The 14,644-nt window shown below is 43.7% G+C and overlaps 2 protein-coding genes across 2 annotated transcripts in view; one reads left to right on the top strand and one right to left on the bottom strand.

The window, feature by feature from the left end:
* The first annotated feature begins 632 nt into the window (after positions 1-632).
* On the top strand, positions 633-3,674 carry chac2 (ChaC, cation transport regulator homolog 2 (E. coli)). The gene is made up of 3 exons (XM_071907890.2): positions 633-941; positions 1,399-1,434; positions 2,243-3,674. Exons 1-3 carry the CDS (start codon positions 807-809, stop codon positions 2,612-2,614), a joined length of 543 nt encoding a protein of 180 aa, XP_071763991.1. The 5' UTR covers positions 633-806; the 3' UTR covers positions 2,615-3,674.
* Positions 3,675-4,501: 827 nt separating this feature from the next.
* LOC139918434 (proteasome activator complex subunit 4B-like) overlaps positions 4,502-14,644 on the bottom strand; it is a 25,769-nt gene continuing 15,626 nt past the window's right edge. Inside the window, exons 32-47 of the mRNA XM_071907830.2 lie at positions 14,376-14,505; positions 14,197-14,278; positions 13,591-13,744; positions 13,045-13,111; positions 12,751-12,876; positions 12,338-12,490; positions 12,121-12,225; positions 10,657-10,748; positions 10,272-10,403; positions 9,820-10,022; positions 8,769-8,854; positions 8,441-8,569; positions 7,769-7,924; positions 6,360-6,498; positions 5,948-6,081; positions 4,502-4,965 (exon numbers count right to left, since the gene is read on the bottom strand). Coding sequence (XP_071763931.2) covers positions 4,831-4,965; positions 5,948-6,081; positions 6,360-6,498; positions 7,769-7,924; positions 8,441-8,569; positions 8,769-8,854; positions 9,820-10,022; positions 10,272-10,403; positions 10,657-10,748; positions 12,121-12,225; positions 12,338-12,490; positions 12,751-12,876; positions 13,045-13,111; positions 13,591-13,744; positions 14,197-14,278; positions 14,376-14,505 — 2,023 coding nt within the window. The 3' untranslated portion in view covers positions 4,502-4,830. The remainder of the gene's footprint in view (positions 4,966-5,947; positions 6,082-6,359; positions 6,499-7,768; positions 7,925-8,440; positions 8,570-8,768; positions 8,855-9,819; positions 10,023-10,271; positions 10,404-10,656; positions 10,749-12,120; positions 12,226-12,337; positions 12,491-12,750; positions 12,877-13,044; positions 13,112-13,590; positions 13,745-14,196; positions 14,279-14,375; positions 14,506-14,644) is intronic.

Below are 14,644 nucleotides of genomic sequence, written 5' to 3'. Positions count from 1 at the left end.
TGGTTGGCAGGATCATATCTATGGCTGATTTTAATGAAACAGTTATCAGTAAATCAGTAATAAACTGATTCTTATAAGCCCTACCGTAGAGAAATATTATCCTATTGCAATAAAGCATGTACAACGCTGCTGTTGTCATGGGGATGTGATCTGCCCTCACTAACATGGCCTGTGGCCTACCCACAAGTAACAGCCCGTTTCCGGGGTGTGCGGGGTTAATAAGAAATCTCTGCTGTGGTTGGACAGATGTCCGATTTGACAGATGACGTCAGACTTCTCTGAGGGTATTTAGCTTCCGGGGAAAAAGTGCCGGCCAGAAAAAGGCCAGAAAAAGTCCGGAAAGAGGCAATTTTGCTTTCAAAATAAAAGCCAAGAGCCCTGAATTTATGCTGTGAAAAGGGACTTTTGGTAAAATATATAAATTCTATTAAGACTCACTACTGATTCCTTCTCAAGTATATTATTTATTCTCACTTTATATTGTTTAAAAAAAGTAGTTACAATCTATGTTTGTCAATAAAGGTTTGATACTGAAGGTTTTTGACCGGACGTTGTCATTAGTGTGGGTGACTTGACACCCGTCCTGACACTTTTGTCCCTCGAATAAATATTAGCGCCTCAGTGATTCGACATGTTATTAACAGTTAGGTAAAACCTACCGTGTCTCAGACAACATGTATATTACTGGAAGCTCTTCATCAGCTGTTATCGGTCTATAGCCGGACGGAAAGCCGGCTGACAGGTGCCATGCAGCTAACCCGTCCTTGTTTGTAACGGAGACACGAACCAGCGAGCTGAGTCTAGTCATGTGGGTTTTCGGTTACGGGTCTCTTATATGGAAAGTGGATTTTCCCTATGAGGAGAAGCGTATTGGCTACATTAAAGGCTTCAGCCGCCGGTTCTGGCAGGGCAGCACCGACCACCGGGGAGTACCGGGGAAGGTGAGTCCGTTTGGCTTTAGGGCCCCGCAGAGCGACGGCAGTAAACACGTGAGAAGAAACTACATTGATTTGACTCTAAGTATCCGTCACTATAATATTCCTTTAATATTCCCATAGGGAGTTATAGCCTAGTGTCTGTGGTGCTTAACAGTGAGGTTATAGTGACCTCATCGCACTTTATGCCATTTTCTATGGTATTGTTTATCTCCTATGGTATCACTATAACATTGCTATAATATTCTTATACTATTCCTATAGGAACTTATGTTATAGGCTGTTCATATCACTGTAATATTCCTATTGCGTTCTTATAGTCTGTTTTGCTGTGATATTTGTAGCCTATAGTTTCTCTCTATAAATGTAATTATAGGACTGCTACACTTACTGTAGTTGCTTTGCGTGCTTATTTGCTGCTCAGTCAGTTGTAAAGCCTGTTCCTCTCCCGGTCCCTCCACAGCCCGGCCGGGTCGTGACTCTAGTGGAGGACCCCGAGGTGAGCCATGCAGCTTTACCTATTACCTTACATCACTTTTTAATGCCTACCAATAGTGTGTCACAATGATATACTGTATATGCTCGCCCTGCGAAAAACTGCATAATTGTAGCACTTATATTTAGATTTGCAAAGTGCCATAAAATAAAAGGAACAAAATGAACATTTCAGCAGACAATCAGGTGTAATAATGAATGTTCACTTTACCTACCTTCTTATTTGCATACTAGAGTTAACTGTCCTTTTTAGACTGACATAAACCTTTATGACATACATTAATGGGTGTGTATGATAGTAGGCCATCAAACCAATGTATTATACAAAGGGCATTTTAAGGGGAAAAAGCATATATGAATTCTTACCTGGAAATATCACTGATTTTTGTTTATATTGATGATTGTAATGGGTTATGACAATCAATTGTTGTTTACCCAGTTTTATCACTGGGTATAATAAAGGGAGGATTTGCACGGCTGAACTAACAGTACTAGTACAGCGTGATGTTATCAGTTTGTTTGCAAATCATATTTCCTCATATCCTGTTGTTCCAAACTGTGTGAGCTAAATAGTCACATTTTGACCTGCAGTGACAAAGCTGAACAGGTTATGCACAAATCAACAAGGTAGTAATTTCTCTCCCCCATCCTCTTTAGAGTAACATTAGTAGTGCTAGTGGGTCTCTCCCTGTCCCTAATCAGAGTGTGTTAGAGCAGTATTAGCGTGTAATCCATCCATCCTTAAAGTTGCCATTTGATATCCTACACATGCTACCTGTGTTTCCCCCTGTAACCTCCTCTCTCTCCCTCAGGGGTGTGTGTGGGGAGTCGCCTACAAGCTGCCCACAGGCCGGGAGCAGGAGGTGAAGCGCTACCTCGACCACCGGGAAAAAGGTGGATACCAGGTCATCACGGTGACCTTTCACCCCCGTCCGCCCCTCACTCCCCCTCCCAGCCAGGCGCTGCTCTACATCGGCTCTCAGGACAACCCGGACTACCTCGGCCCCGCCCCTCTGGAGCAGATAGCCAACCAGATCGTCGACGCCACCGGGCCCAGCGGGCGCAACACGGAGTATCTGTTTCAGCTGGCTGACGCTCTGAGGACACTGCTGCCCGAGGACTCAGACGCACACCTGTTCTCTCTAGAAACACTAGTAAGAGACAGACTAAAGGCTGGGGAGTAACACTCACACACTCATGTACTCATACAGGTCAATGAGTAACACACACTCACTCACACATGCCAGGCCGGACTGGTGAAATCATCTCAGGGCTGAAGGTACACATGGACCATCCAGATGTTTGCAGGGTACAAATAACTTGTTAGTGATGCTACCAGTCCGCTTTTTTTTCATCACAAAGTAATTCAGTCTCACCATTTTACACTCTGTTGCCATATGTCCCACATGGAATAACACATAAATTACACATGTACATATAATATGTATAGAGATATATTTCCAAATATACAGAAATGGAAGAAAAATGTATTTGTACAAGTAGACGACATTATATACTTATATACTTACAGATATATGTTATCAACAGCAAAGGAAGAATGTATTTCCAGTGTCCAAAATACATTTTGAATGAGTGTCATCTACATGAGCAAATACATTTAGTCAGTTTTTGTATATTTTAAAACATAAACATTTTCTGAAGGACAGTATATGTGAAATGTTTTTTGCACCATTCGGTGTAAAAATCATGTCAGGATAACAAAAATACAAAACATATGTTTAGTTTGGCTCACCAACAATCTCAAAACATCTAATCTGGATAGGATTCTACAAGCGAGGGAAGAGTGTTTTACCCGCTCATATTTTTTGCTGTTTAACTCCGCTTAGCCCTGCCTCTCTATGTGTATTTGAAGGTTTCTTCACACAATATGGTAACTATTGTATATTACCATAAAAACAACGGTCCCTCCAAACAGTTATGTAACTCCTCTGCTTGATTTTGTGACTGATTTGAATCATGAATCAACAGGTCTAGTCCCAGTTTGAAAACCAAAACATTTCGGGACTTATCACAGTCACACCTGTACAAAGCCATACAAGTACACCCTGTATGTTCCACACTGTACTTACTACTCAGTACGTCTACCTTACCTGTTGGGATATCAAAATCAGCCGTGTTTGTTCTCATTCCACCAGCATGCAATTTAGCACAGTGAACTTAACAATCTCGACAGCGCTGCATCAAAAAAAAAATCCATTCCTGCCACCTGCAGAATAAAAATGTTCACAGCTCTCGCTTTGATCCTGTCTTTCTTACACACACACACACACACACACACAAGCACACACACACACACACACCCACACACACACACACTAACAGAAACAGAAGGTTGTAACCAGTTAACAGTGTTTATTGGCTCTGGTCAGTAGTAGCAGCTGTACAGCATAGCTATAGAACAGTTTGGCACTAAACTACAGCTCTATTCATGCGGAGAGGAAAACCTCATTAGTGTGTGAACTCTCAGTGTATGTACAGAGCATCAACTGCTACGGATGGCTGTGATATATACAGATGAACCGCAGGTATTGTAAATGATCAATCAACCTCGGCATACATGCAGCACACCACACTCATTCCCCTCTAAAATAAAAGATAAATAGAATTTCTCTTTACAAATTGTACAGTATATCAAACAGTAAACAACAATAATTGTCTCAGCACTGATCTATTGTATGTACAACACTGGGGTGTGTAGAAACATGACAGTAACGTTATTACAGCATAGTATAGTTATATATTTTTGATAATATTATAGCATGTTATAGTATAGTATATACATAATTAGAAGTGTTATGGTAATTCCATTTTAGTACAGTGTGTTTATATGTTTCATTATTAATACTACATACTCATATTCATTAGGGGTTAGGGTCTGCTGCTGGTCCCTATTGGTTATATGTATTATTATTGTATTTTATTCTTGTATTTAGTAGAAGAATGGGCAGTCCTACTTTAAGTATTTTTTGTTATCTTTGAAACAGCAGGTAGGGAGAAATACTGTAAAGAGAAATAGTGAGCTGAAGAGATGAAAGAAGTTTGAGGCAGACGTGGGCAAAACAGTGGTTGAATATGTTTTAAATAGAAAACAAAAAACAAACCTATGGGGCGGCTATCTCTAAAGTAAAGTGGCCACCTTTGGGGCTGTTCAACTGCCTGGCGAGAAAAATCAAACACACCAAGTGAGTTAAATATTTGAAACTGTTTTGCCCAGGTCTGCTTTCTGGCGGTGTTTAATCGAAGGCCAACAGTGGCACACGAGGCTCTCAAACGCTACGGCATTGTTAGACGGTATTATAACAGGCTGCAAAGAATAACAGCATAAAAGGTGTAACCTCTGGTGTTTGTGTGTCTATAGAGGGCTCGGTCAGGTAGCTGTCTAGGCGTAGTAACAGGGGGACACCAGCAGGTCTGTGAGCACCAGCAGCTGGTCGTCAGTGAAGCACTGCCGATGCTCCTGCCAGTTGTCATGGTGAGTGCGCCTGAAGTCCGACAGGGTCTTCTTCACCGTCATCTGGGGGAAGAAATCATCATGATCCTCATTATTACCATCATGTAAAAATGTTAAATCACACAATATTCTGTATTCATGAATTATATTGTACATTAAACCTGCAATACGCGATTTCAGGGAGGCCTATAGAGGCCGGTAGAGGCTGCCAATTTTCTCTGCAGTGGTCTTGTTTGTTTACGGTAATTATACTAACGTCTCAAAATGAATGTGGTAATGATTTATTGATGCTAAAATGCGACATGTAGCCACTGAAATACATTTGAAGTGGATTATGGGTCAATAAGGCCGCAAAAACAGCAAATTAAACAGATAATCCTAAGGATGTATTTATGACTTACCAAATTAGTAAAACCAATGTTAGATCTTTATACATTAGATCTTCATGGGCTACTCCACATTCTGGTCTGAAAACCAAAACTGATTGAGCATTTGTAATTAAAGCCCTTAGACTACAGATAAGCCTAAATCAGTTAGAGGAGTGTGTATTCAGTCAGTCTTGCTCAAAATAATACATATCCAATTGTTACTAATACCATTTGATTACAACTAACATCTACATCTAGATTGTGTAATATTATTTAAATATGTATAATTAACATGAGTGTTATTGTCTTTTCCAGTAGCCTTTATGATGGGCTGGGTAATCTGTCTACTTGTAAATATTGTTTTATTGTGCTGCATTATTTTGAAATGGATTTTCTTTTGTTTTTTGTTCTCTTTGCAACTTGAAAAGCACTAAATTATTAACACCATTATCATCATTTGCCTCTGATCACTGTAATGTATTATTCAAACTTTTCACTACGGATTACATTGTATGTCTTTTTCATGCCTGAAGTAAGGCCAGAGACACAATTTTCTCCTCAATTGGACAATGAAATTGTATTCTTTCAGCTCACTGTGTGCTGAGCTAAACATTTGTGTATGAATAAGTGTGTGTGTGTGTGTGTGTGTGTGTGTGTGCGTGTGTGTGTGGGTGTACCTCTATAGGCTGTGGGTCGTTGAGATGGTCACTCAGGTCCATCAGTATCTGGGGCATCCAGTCTGGAACATCGTAGGGACTCGACAGGATGCACGCACTGAGACCCAGCACTCCAGCATGGCGCCGCACCAAGTCTACACACACACACACGCACATACACGCACACACACACACACACACACACACACACACACACACAGACACGCGCCCACGCACGCACACACGCATACAAATGATGAGTGAAAGTGGGCCAAAGAATTTCAAGGTTCACAATTGCCTTGGGACAAGAAAGGGTAACAGGGCAAGTATTACTGTGATTGCCTCGCCTTGTGGTTGTGATGTGCACATGTGCGCTTAAGTGTGTGTGTGTGTGTGCGTGTGTGTGTGTGTGTGCGTGTGTGTGTGTGTGTACCTGTAGAGGCCAGCTCTCCCCTGGCCTTGGGGAGGCGAGTCTGACTCAGCGTCTGGAGCTGTGTCTGCAGACTGGAGTCCAGGGGGAAGAACTGGCACTGCAGTAAACCACTGAGGGTGGTGCCTGCCATGTCCCTCACCTACAGCGAGAGCGAGAGAGGGAGAGGGGGAGAGAGGGGGGGTGGGGGTGGAGGAGGGGGGGGTGGGGGTGGAGGAGGGGGGGTGGGGGTGGAGGAGGGGCGCAAGCAAGAGAAGGAGACAGACAGCGCGGGGGGAACAGAGACCCGTGGAGATCGGGACCGCCAAATAAAGAATGCAGAGGAAAGCAGGAGGCAGTTTGAGAGCAAGAAACACATACACAATTTATTAAAAGAGAGGAGCGCAAGGAGACAGAGATTGGGGCGAGCGAGGGGAGGGGGAGGGGGAGCGAGAGAGGGAGAGAGGGAGAGAGGAAGAAATAGATGCTGAGTTTAGTTGAGGTAAAATTCACTTACAAAACATCACTGCATTCCTGCATCACTTTACATAAATTATGAATGAGCGCTGGTGACGAAAAGAAAGGAAAGCGTGAGACGGTTGACACATAGAAACAGACGACGCCACATGGGAAAAATATCCACAATCCATACACTGAGCGTGCAAAATATTAGAGCCAGCTATTGTTTCCATAATATAGACTGACCAGGTGAATACTTGTGCTCTCTTATTGATTTGAGAGCATAGGTGTATAGACTGGCCAGGTGAATGCCTATGCTGTGTTATTGATTTCTTATTGATTATTGATTGGGGAGGGGAGACAGGTTGAAGAAAGATTTTTAAGCCTTGAGGCAAGTGAGACATGGATTGTACAAAAGGGGCTGTAACTCAATATTAGAAGGTAGTACACTACTAATATTGGAAGGTAGGTAGTAAGTGTATGGCACAGAATATTAGTAGTGTAAGTTCTAATTGTATTCAATAAATAGACATTAAAAACTAAGACAAGAACAATTAGCTAAGATTATGTTTATACAATTTACATTTTAGGCATTCGCTGACTTACAATGATGAAACAGTATAATAAGCTTTAATTTATAGATAACCAAATTTATAATCAACCAATAGTAAGTAATAGTAGCAATGGTTAGAGCCAATATACGCTGGCAATATTCCTGTAACCATAGAAATGATCCTGTACTGTAAGAGAAAAGCATCAGGATGAGAAAATAAATTAAGACCCAAGCAGCGAGGTAGGGGGGATTTTTTTTTTTGAGCAATTACAATGAGCAGAGAAGAAAGGCTGTGATTTAGTGGGGAGAGACTTGGGAACAATAAACGGTCATTTATAATAATCCAGTGACAATTCTATCTCACAGAGGGGCCGACGCCGGTACAAAAGCGGCGTCAGCCGCGCGTTTGTGCGTGCGTTACCTCGAGCTGCTCGTCCAGCAGCAGCTGCATCACCAGCGTTCGGATGTGCAGGACCTCGGCAGCCACGCTGAGCAGAGTAAACAAGTTGTAGAAAACCATGATCTGCAGGTAGGTCAGCACTGAGTAGCGCGCGTGCCACGACCTGCTGACTGCCATCTAGGGAGGGGAGAGAGACACAGGGAGAGAATGTGAGTGTGTGTGTGTGTGTGTGTGTGTGTGTGTGTGTGAGAGAGAGAGAGAGAGAGAGAGAGAGAGAGAAACAGATGGGTTGGGGTTTGGGTGGGAAGGTGAGACCGAGAAATTTCAATGCTGTGCTTTCTCAGCATGTCTACCCTCAAATATGAAACTGTAGACGGGGCGGCTGGTGGCGGTAAATGAGGGCAAAGGAGACATTTACGTGAGAGAAAGAGAGAGAGAGAGAGGGAGAGAGAGAGAGAGGGGGAGAGGGAGAGAGAGCATTTGAGAACAGAAATGTGAAAAACTGGCAATTTATCAACAGGGGTGCCACTCAAATCTCACAGTACATCAGAAGGTAAGCATATTAAAGCAGCACAGGTTGTTTCCAGTCCAAAAACACCTTGGGCAGCATTAGGCTTGGAACGCTGACAGGAGGCAGGTGGGGTGGTGGGTGTGCGTAATAAGTGTGTGTGTGTGTGTGTGTGTGTGTATTACCTCCTCCAGAGCTGCCAGGACTAGAGGGATGTGCTCGGGGTACAGCAGGCCCTGAGACATGAGAGAGAGACACGTGCGCGCATCCTGCTTCATCTCATCATAGCTCTCATCAATCTCCACCGGGGCAATCTGCAGGGAGAGAGAAACAGAGAGAGAGAGATGGAGAGAGGCGGGAAGACAGAGAGATACGCACCATTTTGAGTAAATGAAGAGAGAAATTGAGTTTAATGGGCAAGTAAGATTGAGTGGGTAATAATGCTGTGCTGGGACCTGCGTGTGTGTGTGTGTGTGTGTGTGCGTGCATGTGTGTTTGTGTGTGTATCATTACCTTGAAGAGCAGAGGCAGGAGCTGTAGCTGCTGCTGAACAGGAGTGGTGAAAGTTCGCCCCGCGCTTGCCATCAACCATTTTAAAACTGCAAATGCCACACACACACACAAAGGGATTTTGGGTTACTGCCAGAGAGTAAAAACAACAGACTTCGCTGCTCTGATCTTACGGCATTGCTCTGATAATAAAATACAATCTGTCATGATTTCAGATTTAATGATTTGGATAATTTCATAACCAGATATGTGTAATCCAGATCATTACTGAGACAGAGTGGCGGATGAAAGAGTAACAGGGTGTAAAATGAGAGAAAGGAAATCTAAATTCAGTCCTTGGCCATCAGGTGTTATTTCACCACAGAAGCAAATATCTTATTCCCAACACCAAGGTCATTATAGTTAACTAAAATTAAAACAAGGCATGAACAAACAGAATAAAAAACAAAGTATGACAAAGTATGAAAAAAAAAACAGAATCTTGACCTAAGCTACAATCTCTGCCTCCAAAATGAATTTTTACTACTTGACTACTTGACCCTGACTAGAAAAATACTAAAACTAACAACAACAACAACAACAAAAATTAGATTTCAGAAAATTAGAAAAACTGAACACAACATCAAAAATGAAAACTAGTATAAATTACTGAACCAGTTGAACTGTAAATACAGTAAATATTAGAAACCCATTAATTGAGTTGCACTCTTGCACACGTCCATTTTCTGAAAGGCTTGAAAACCCACCCTTAAAATTCCCCTTCATCTTTCCCTTCATGTACATTCCCCCCCACTCCCCCTGCATCATGATTGAAGTGGATTTAAAAGGTGAAATCAATAAGGGATCATAGCTTCTAGCTTCTTTCATCTGGCTCCACTTGGTCAGTCTATTTCATGGACATATATATATATATATATATATATATATATATATATATATATATATATATATATATATGTATATTTTTACATTCACTGCCTATCCCCTGCCCTACACCGTGTCCATACACCACACACACTTCACACGCTTGCATCCGCATCTTATGGCGTCTGACCCGTCTTGAGCAGCTTGACAGCCTGGGTGCGCTCGTCCGTCTCCCGGGTGTTCTCCTCGTGGACGTGGTTGTGGATCTCCTGCTCCGAGGTGAGGGGCTTGAGGCGCTCCAGGACCCGAGTGACGAACTCCGCCACGTGGGGGGAGGAGGTGGGCTGGGTGTGGGGCAGGGCCACGTCTATCATGAAGATGTAGGTCAGGACACTGGAGGGAGAGAGAGAGAGGGGAGGGGAAGAGAGGGGAGAGGAGAGGGAGGGAGGGAGCAAAAGCAGAGGAAGGCGGTGAGAGGGAAGGGGTGACAAACACAGAATGGGAAGGGATTCAGAGAGAGTTGGAGAGGTTTAGGATCCAACAGCCCAAAACAGTAGACAAAAACTAATTGGATTAGCCTGCTTCGATGCGATTATGGAAAACTAAAGGAGCGAGCGCCAGGTGGAAGAGTTAGTTCGGTACCTGCCAATGCGCTCCCTGACGTTCTTGTAGACCTGGGTGAGTTTGGGCTCCAGGTAAGCCAGCAGTCTGTGTAGCAGTTCAGACACTCGCCACTGCTGCTGGGCCAGACCACCCTGCAGCACATACAGCAGGCTGAGAGAGACACAGAGGGGAGAGGGTGGGGGGTGGGGGAGGGGGGGTTGGTTTTATTGCGACACGCCGTCTCAGCACAACTCAGCTCAAGTTACTACTGCAGCCTGAAATCAGATAGTGTAAAATTGAGATTTGGCGACCTCTGAAATATTGTCAAATGACAGAAAAACTTAACACATACACAGTGTGGATGGGTATTCACACACTACACACACACCCACACACACACACACACACACATACACACACACACCTGGCATCCCTGAAGGAGCCCCCCTCTCCGCTGAGTGGGCTCTCCATCAGCAGTTCAAACAGCCAATGGAGCTTCCTGGGGTCCCGGCCCTCCTATTGGACACAACAGCGGCCAATCAGATATTACTATTGTTGCAAACAAACAAACAAACAAACCAGAAACCCTGAATGTGAGTGTGTGAACTAGAGTGTGTGAGCTACTAGATAGTTTGGGCCCAAATATCCCCGAAAGAATAGAAAACCTGGGAAAATGGTCACTTATTAGTATTGTTTTCCAGACCAAACCAACCATTTTTGTGGATGATATGCTGGTCAGTTTGATTATAAATCTCTCAAGCAGGAAAAAACAAGATATATTTTTCATTCTATGCACATGTGGCTGTGGTTGAAGGATTGTCATCCAACATATAACTGTCAGTATGTGCCATGATGCACGGAGAAGAACATTGAAGGGAATTGCCTCCCAAAATCCACACCTGCAGTGGGGATTGTGGGGAAAGCTGCATCCTCTATAGATGTCAGCCTGGCTGGTGCCCCCCCCTCCCTCCCGTAGCTGAACTGTCTCTGCTGTTCACCTAATATCACTGAAGCGTTTCCTACATTGAGCAACGGTTCTCCTAGGACCAGAGCAACACGGTAACCAAATGTGTTATCTCCTCCCAAGATAATTTAACATCATCTGCCCTCGGCAACTTATTTAAGGTGCCGTATATTTGCTTGTGGCAATTTTGCACCTACGCACAAGGACAGCAGTTTCCTCTTTCCTCTTGTATATATACTGTATATATGTATATATATGATGTAGCCGGGTTTATTTCTGGAACTATTTCAGGTGAGCAACCACATATTCACATAGCAACCACATATTCATCCATATTCATTTTTAGCTGTATACAGACTCCCATTTCCCACCACCTTCACTTCCAATGGAAACGGGGAAAGTACAATAGTACCTGGTTCAAAACAGTAGGTGATTTTTGTATCATATAGTTACCATTTTGTGTAAATTTGACCAATCTCCTACACAATACTGCCACATACCAATTAAATTTACTTACCATTTAGCTTTAGAGATGCTAAAATTTTCCCTTTTGACATAATGCTAGTGGCCTACTATCACTCAGCACAGTGTATGCTAAAGTGTTACCATGCAGCACAGAAGCAAACAATCTTCTGGGGACACATGGATCATTTTGGTATCTATGTTCTCATCACTTAACGGGGTAAGGTGATCAATGGGACAGTCTCCCAAAAACTTGGTGTATTCCTTTGGGTATGTAGTGGTGAATGCTAAGGTTAGGGACATCTACATTCCACTTATACTCTTATCCAGAGAGACTTTCAGCCACCTTGCCTGCCTGGGGAATGAATGCAAGTCAATAGGACGCCCTCACAAGTATGGCATGGGTATGTATGTTTGTGTTTCTGTGTGTGTGTGTGTATGCGTGCATGTGAATGAACTTACACAGGCAGTAGCGATGCAGGTGCCCCAGTCTGTGTAGGTTTCCACTGTGATGTTGGCCAACGCTGTCCTGATCAAAGGACACAAAAGCTGCCATAACCTCTCCACCTAGACACACACACACACACACACACACACAATAATGAGAATTTTTATTAATATTGACTCTTCTTATCAAAAAGTAGTGCAGGGTGTGTGTGTGTTTGTGTGACTCCGGTACCTGGCTGAAATTCCAGTGTTTGCTGCCTCTGATTAGTCCTGCAGTAATCTCACACACACAGCGCTGGGAGCTCTCATGGGAGTCGCTGGCTAGCTGCTCCAGGTGAGGCCATAGTAACGGCAGGAACACGTCGCCATAGTTACGAAACAGCCCCTGTCAATCAAACGTGAAGATGCGTGTTTGTGCGGCGTGGAGGAACCGAGCCACTTTTTCAACCAAACAAAGACAGATTACGGCTATTCGTTTGACGCAAGCAAACTGTCAGCAGTCTGACAGACAGCGATGGATCACAACAGTCGATGACACAAATTCCAGCACACTAGAGTTCAATTCAGCCTTGGCTAGCAGTGGTGTGGTGTGTCAGTTCTTGTAAAGGGTGCGCCAGGCTCATTGAGGCTGAGTTTAACTTGCACCTTGAAGAGACAGAAGCGCCGGGGGCTGAAGCTGTCTTTCCCCTTCCGCTCCTCGAGAGAGAGAAACTCCACGAGCTGGTCAACGAACTCCGGGTCCGAGAAATATTCCAAGATTATCTTTTCACCCTGTGTGACACAAACAGATGTGTAAATGGGTGTGTGGTGCACAGAAACACACACACACATACATACACCAAATGTGATGGAAATAGGGTAGAAATATTGAGGCGTGCTTGAGTGTCTGTGTATGTGTGTGTGTGTGTGTGTGTGTGCGTGTGTGGCACGTGCACGCACCTCACTCATCTCCTCATTTGGCAGGTCGTCTTTTGGCTTTTCTGAAGCTGCATAGATCATCAGTTCTCTGAAAGGAGAGGGAGACAAAGAAGAGGCTGCTGTGATTTATAGATAACACCACAGAAAAATATGGATGGATAGATACTGTCTTCAAATAAGTAGTGAGGATAAATGAATGATTAAAAAGTCAGTTAGTCAGCAAGCCGTCCGCATACCAAGACAGTCAGCCAGCCAGCCAGCTATACATCAATTCTTTTATCTAGGCCAGGCGGTAAGTCAGTCAGTCAGGCTTATCTAGGCCAGGCCATAACGGGAAGTCAGTCCACCAACCAGCCAGGCAGCCAACCAGCCAGCCAGTCAGTCAGTCAGTCAGTCAGTCAGTCAGTCAGTCATCAGTCAGTCAGTCAGTCATCAGCCAGTCAGTCAGTCAGTCAGTCAGTCAGTCAGTCAGTCAGTCAGTCAGTCATCAGCCAGTCAGTCAGTCAGTCAGTCAGTCAGTCAGTCAGTCATCAGTCAGTCAGTCATCAGTCAGTCAGTCAGTCTCACCTTGGCCATGAGTAGTAGCCCCAGTGTGTTTTCTCCACATAGTGCTGGGAGTCCCACTGTTCCTCACTTAGCGGAAGATTGTTGCTGTCATACTGCAGCCAGCGATTCCCCTCATGATCCCCGACACACACACTCCCTGGATCTTCTACACCACCTACACACACACGCACAGACACACACACACATACAAATACGTTTTGAGACTGATTTTTAAGAGAGCGAGTGTATAAATGTATGGCCTCTATATTGATTTAGCTGTGGTGCCCCTCGCCTCACCGTTGGAAAATTTCCCCATTACTAGAAAAAGATTCTAGCGGAAAGATTTTTAATTTTAGGCAATTTCTATTTTAATGGAAAGCCAATGAAGATGTATCATCTGGTCTTCTTGCTCACTCAAAGGGAAACTACCAGACAATTAGTCCATATATCATGATGTAAATATTCAAATTATAACTACTCAAGCTGGAACTGCAACTGGTACCAGTAACTGGAAGGCCCTGGTCCCATAACTAAAATTAAATCTATTAACATCTATTGCTACAATAAAACTAAAATGAAGAGCTGGATACACAATTGTTTATTGCGTGTTTATGTGTGTATACTCACTGATATCTGATGGCTTCACAGACACTTTATTTTTTGGTCTCTTCTGCTGTTTCAGGATGCCAGCCACCGCTGAGATCGCCACCTAAAAGGCAACAAGGATATAATACACGTTATGAGAGAGGAACACACACACACACACACACACACACACACCATGCCAGTAAGAGATGGCCACAGACCTTGCGTATGCTGATGGAGTCGTGTGTGAGGCTCTGTGTGAAGTAGAGGACGGCGTCGGGGGGCAGCGGGTGGTCTTCCCTCAGCTGGAGAGACAACAGGTCTGTGGCCATGTGCTCAAACTTCCAGGGTCTGAAACACAGACATTACACACACACACATTCATAATTTGGCTGTTATTAAAGGGTAATAAGTGAGATTTTTACTGCCCCATAGCACAAAATGCCCATAATATATCTGCAGGGGGCTGATAGGGTGGTAGATCAATACT

The sequence above is a fragment of the Centroberyx gerrardi genome, chromosome 20 (assembly GCF_048128805.1).
Source record: "Centroberyx gerrardi isolate f3 chromosome 20, fCenGer3.hap1.cur.20231027, whole genome shotgun sequence".
NCBI classification, from domain to species: Eukaryota; Metazoa; Chordata; class Actinopteri; order Beryciformes; family Berycidae; genus Centroberyx; species Centroberyx gerrardi.
This window is presented reverse-complemented; position numbering and strand designations above follow the sequence as displayed.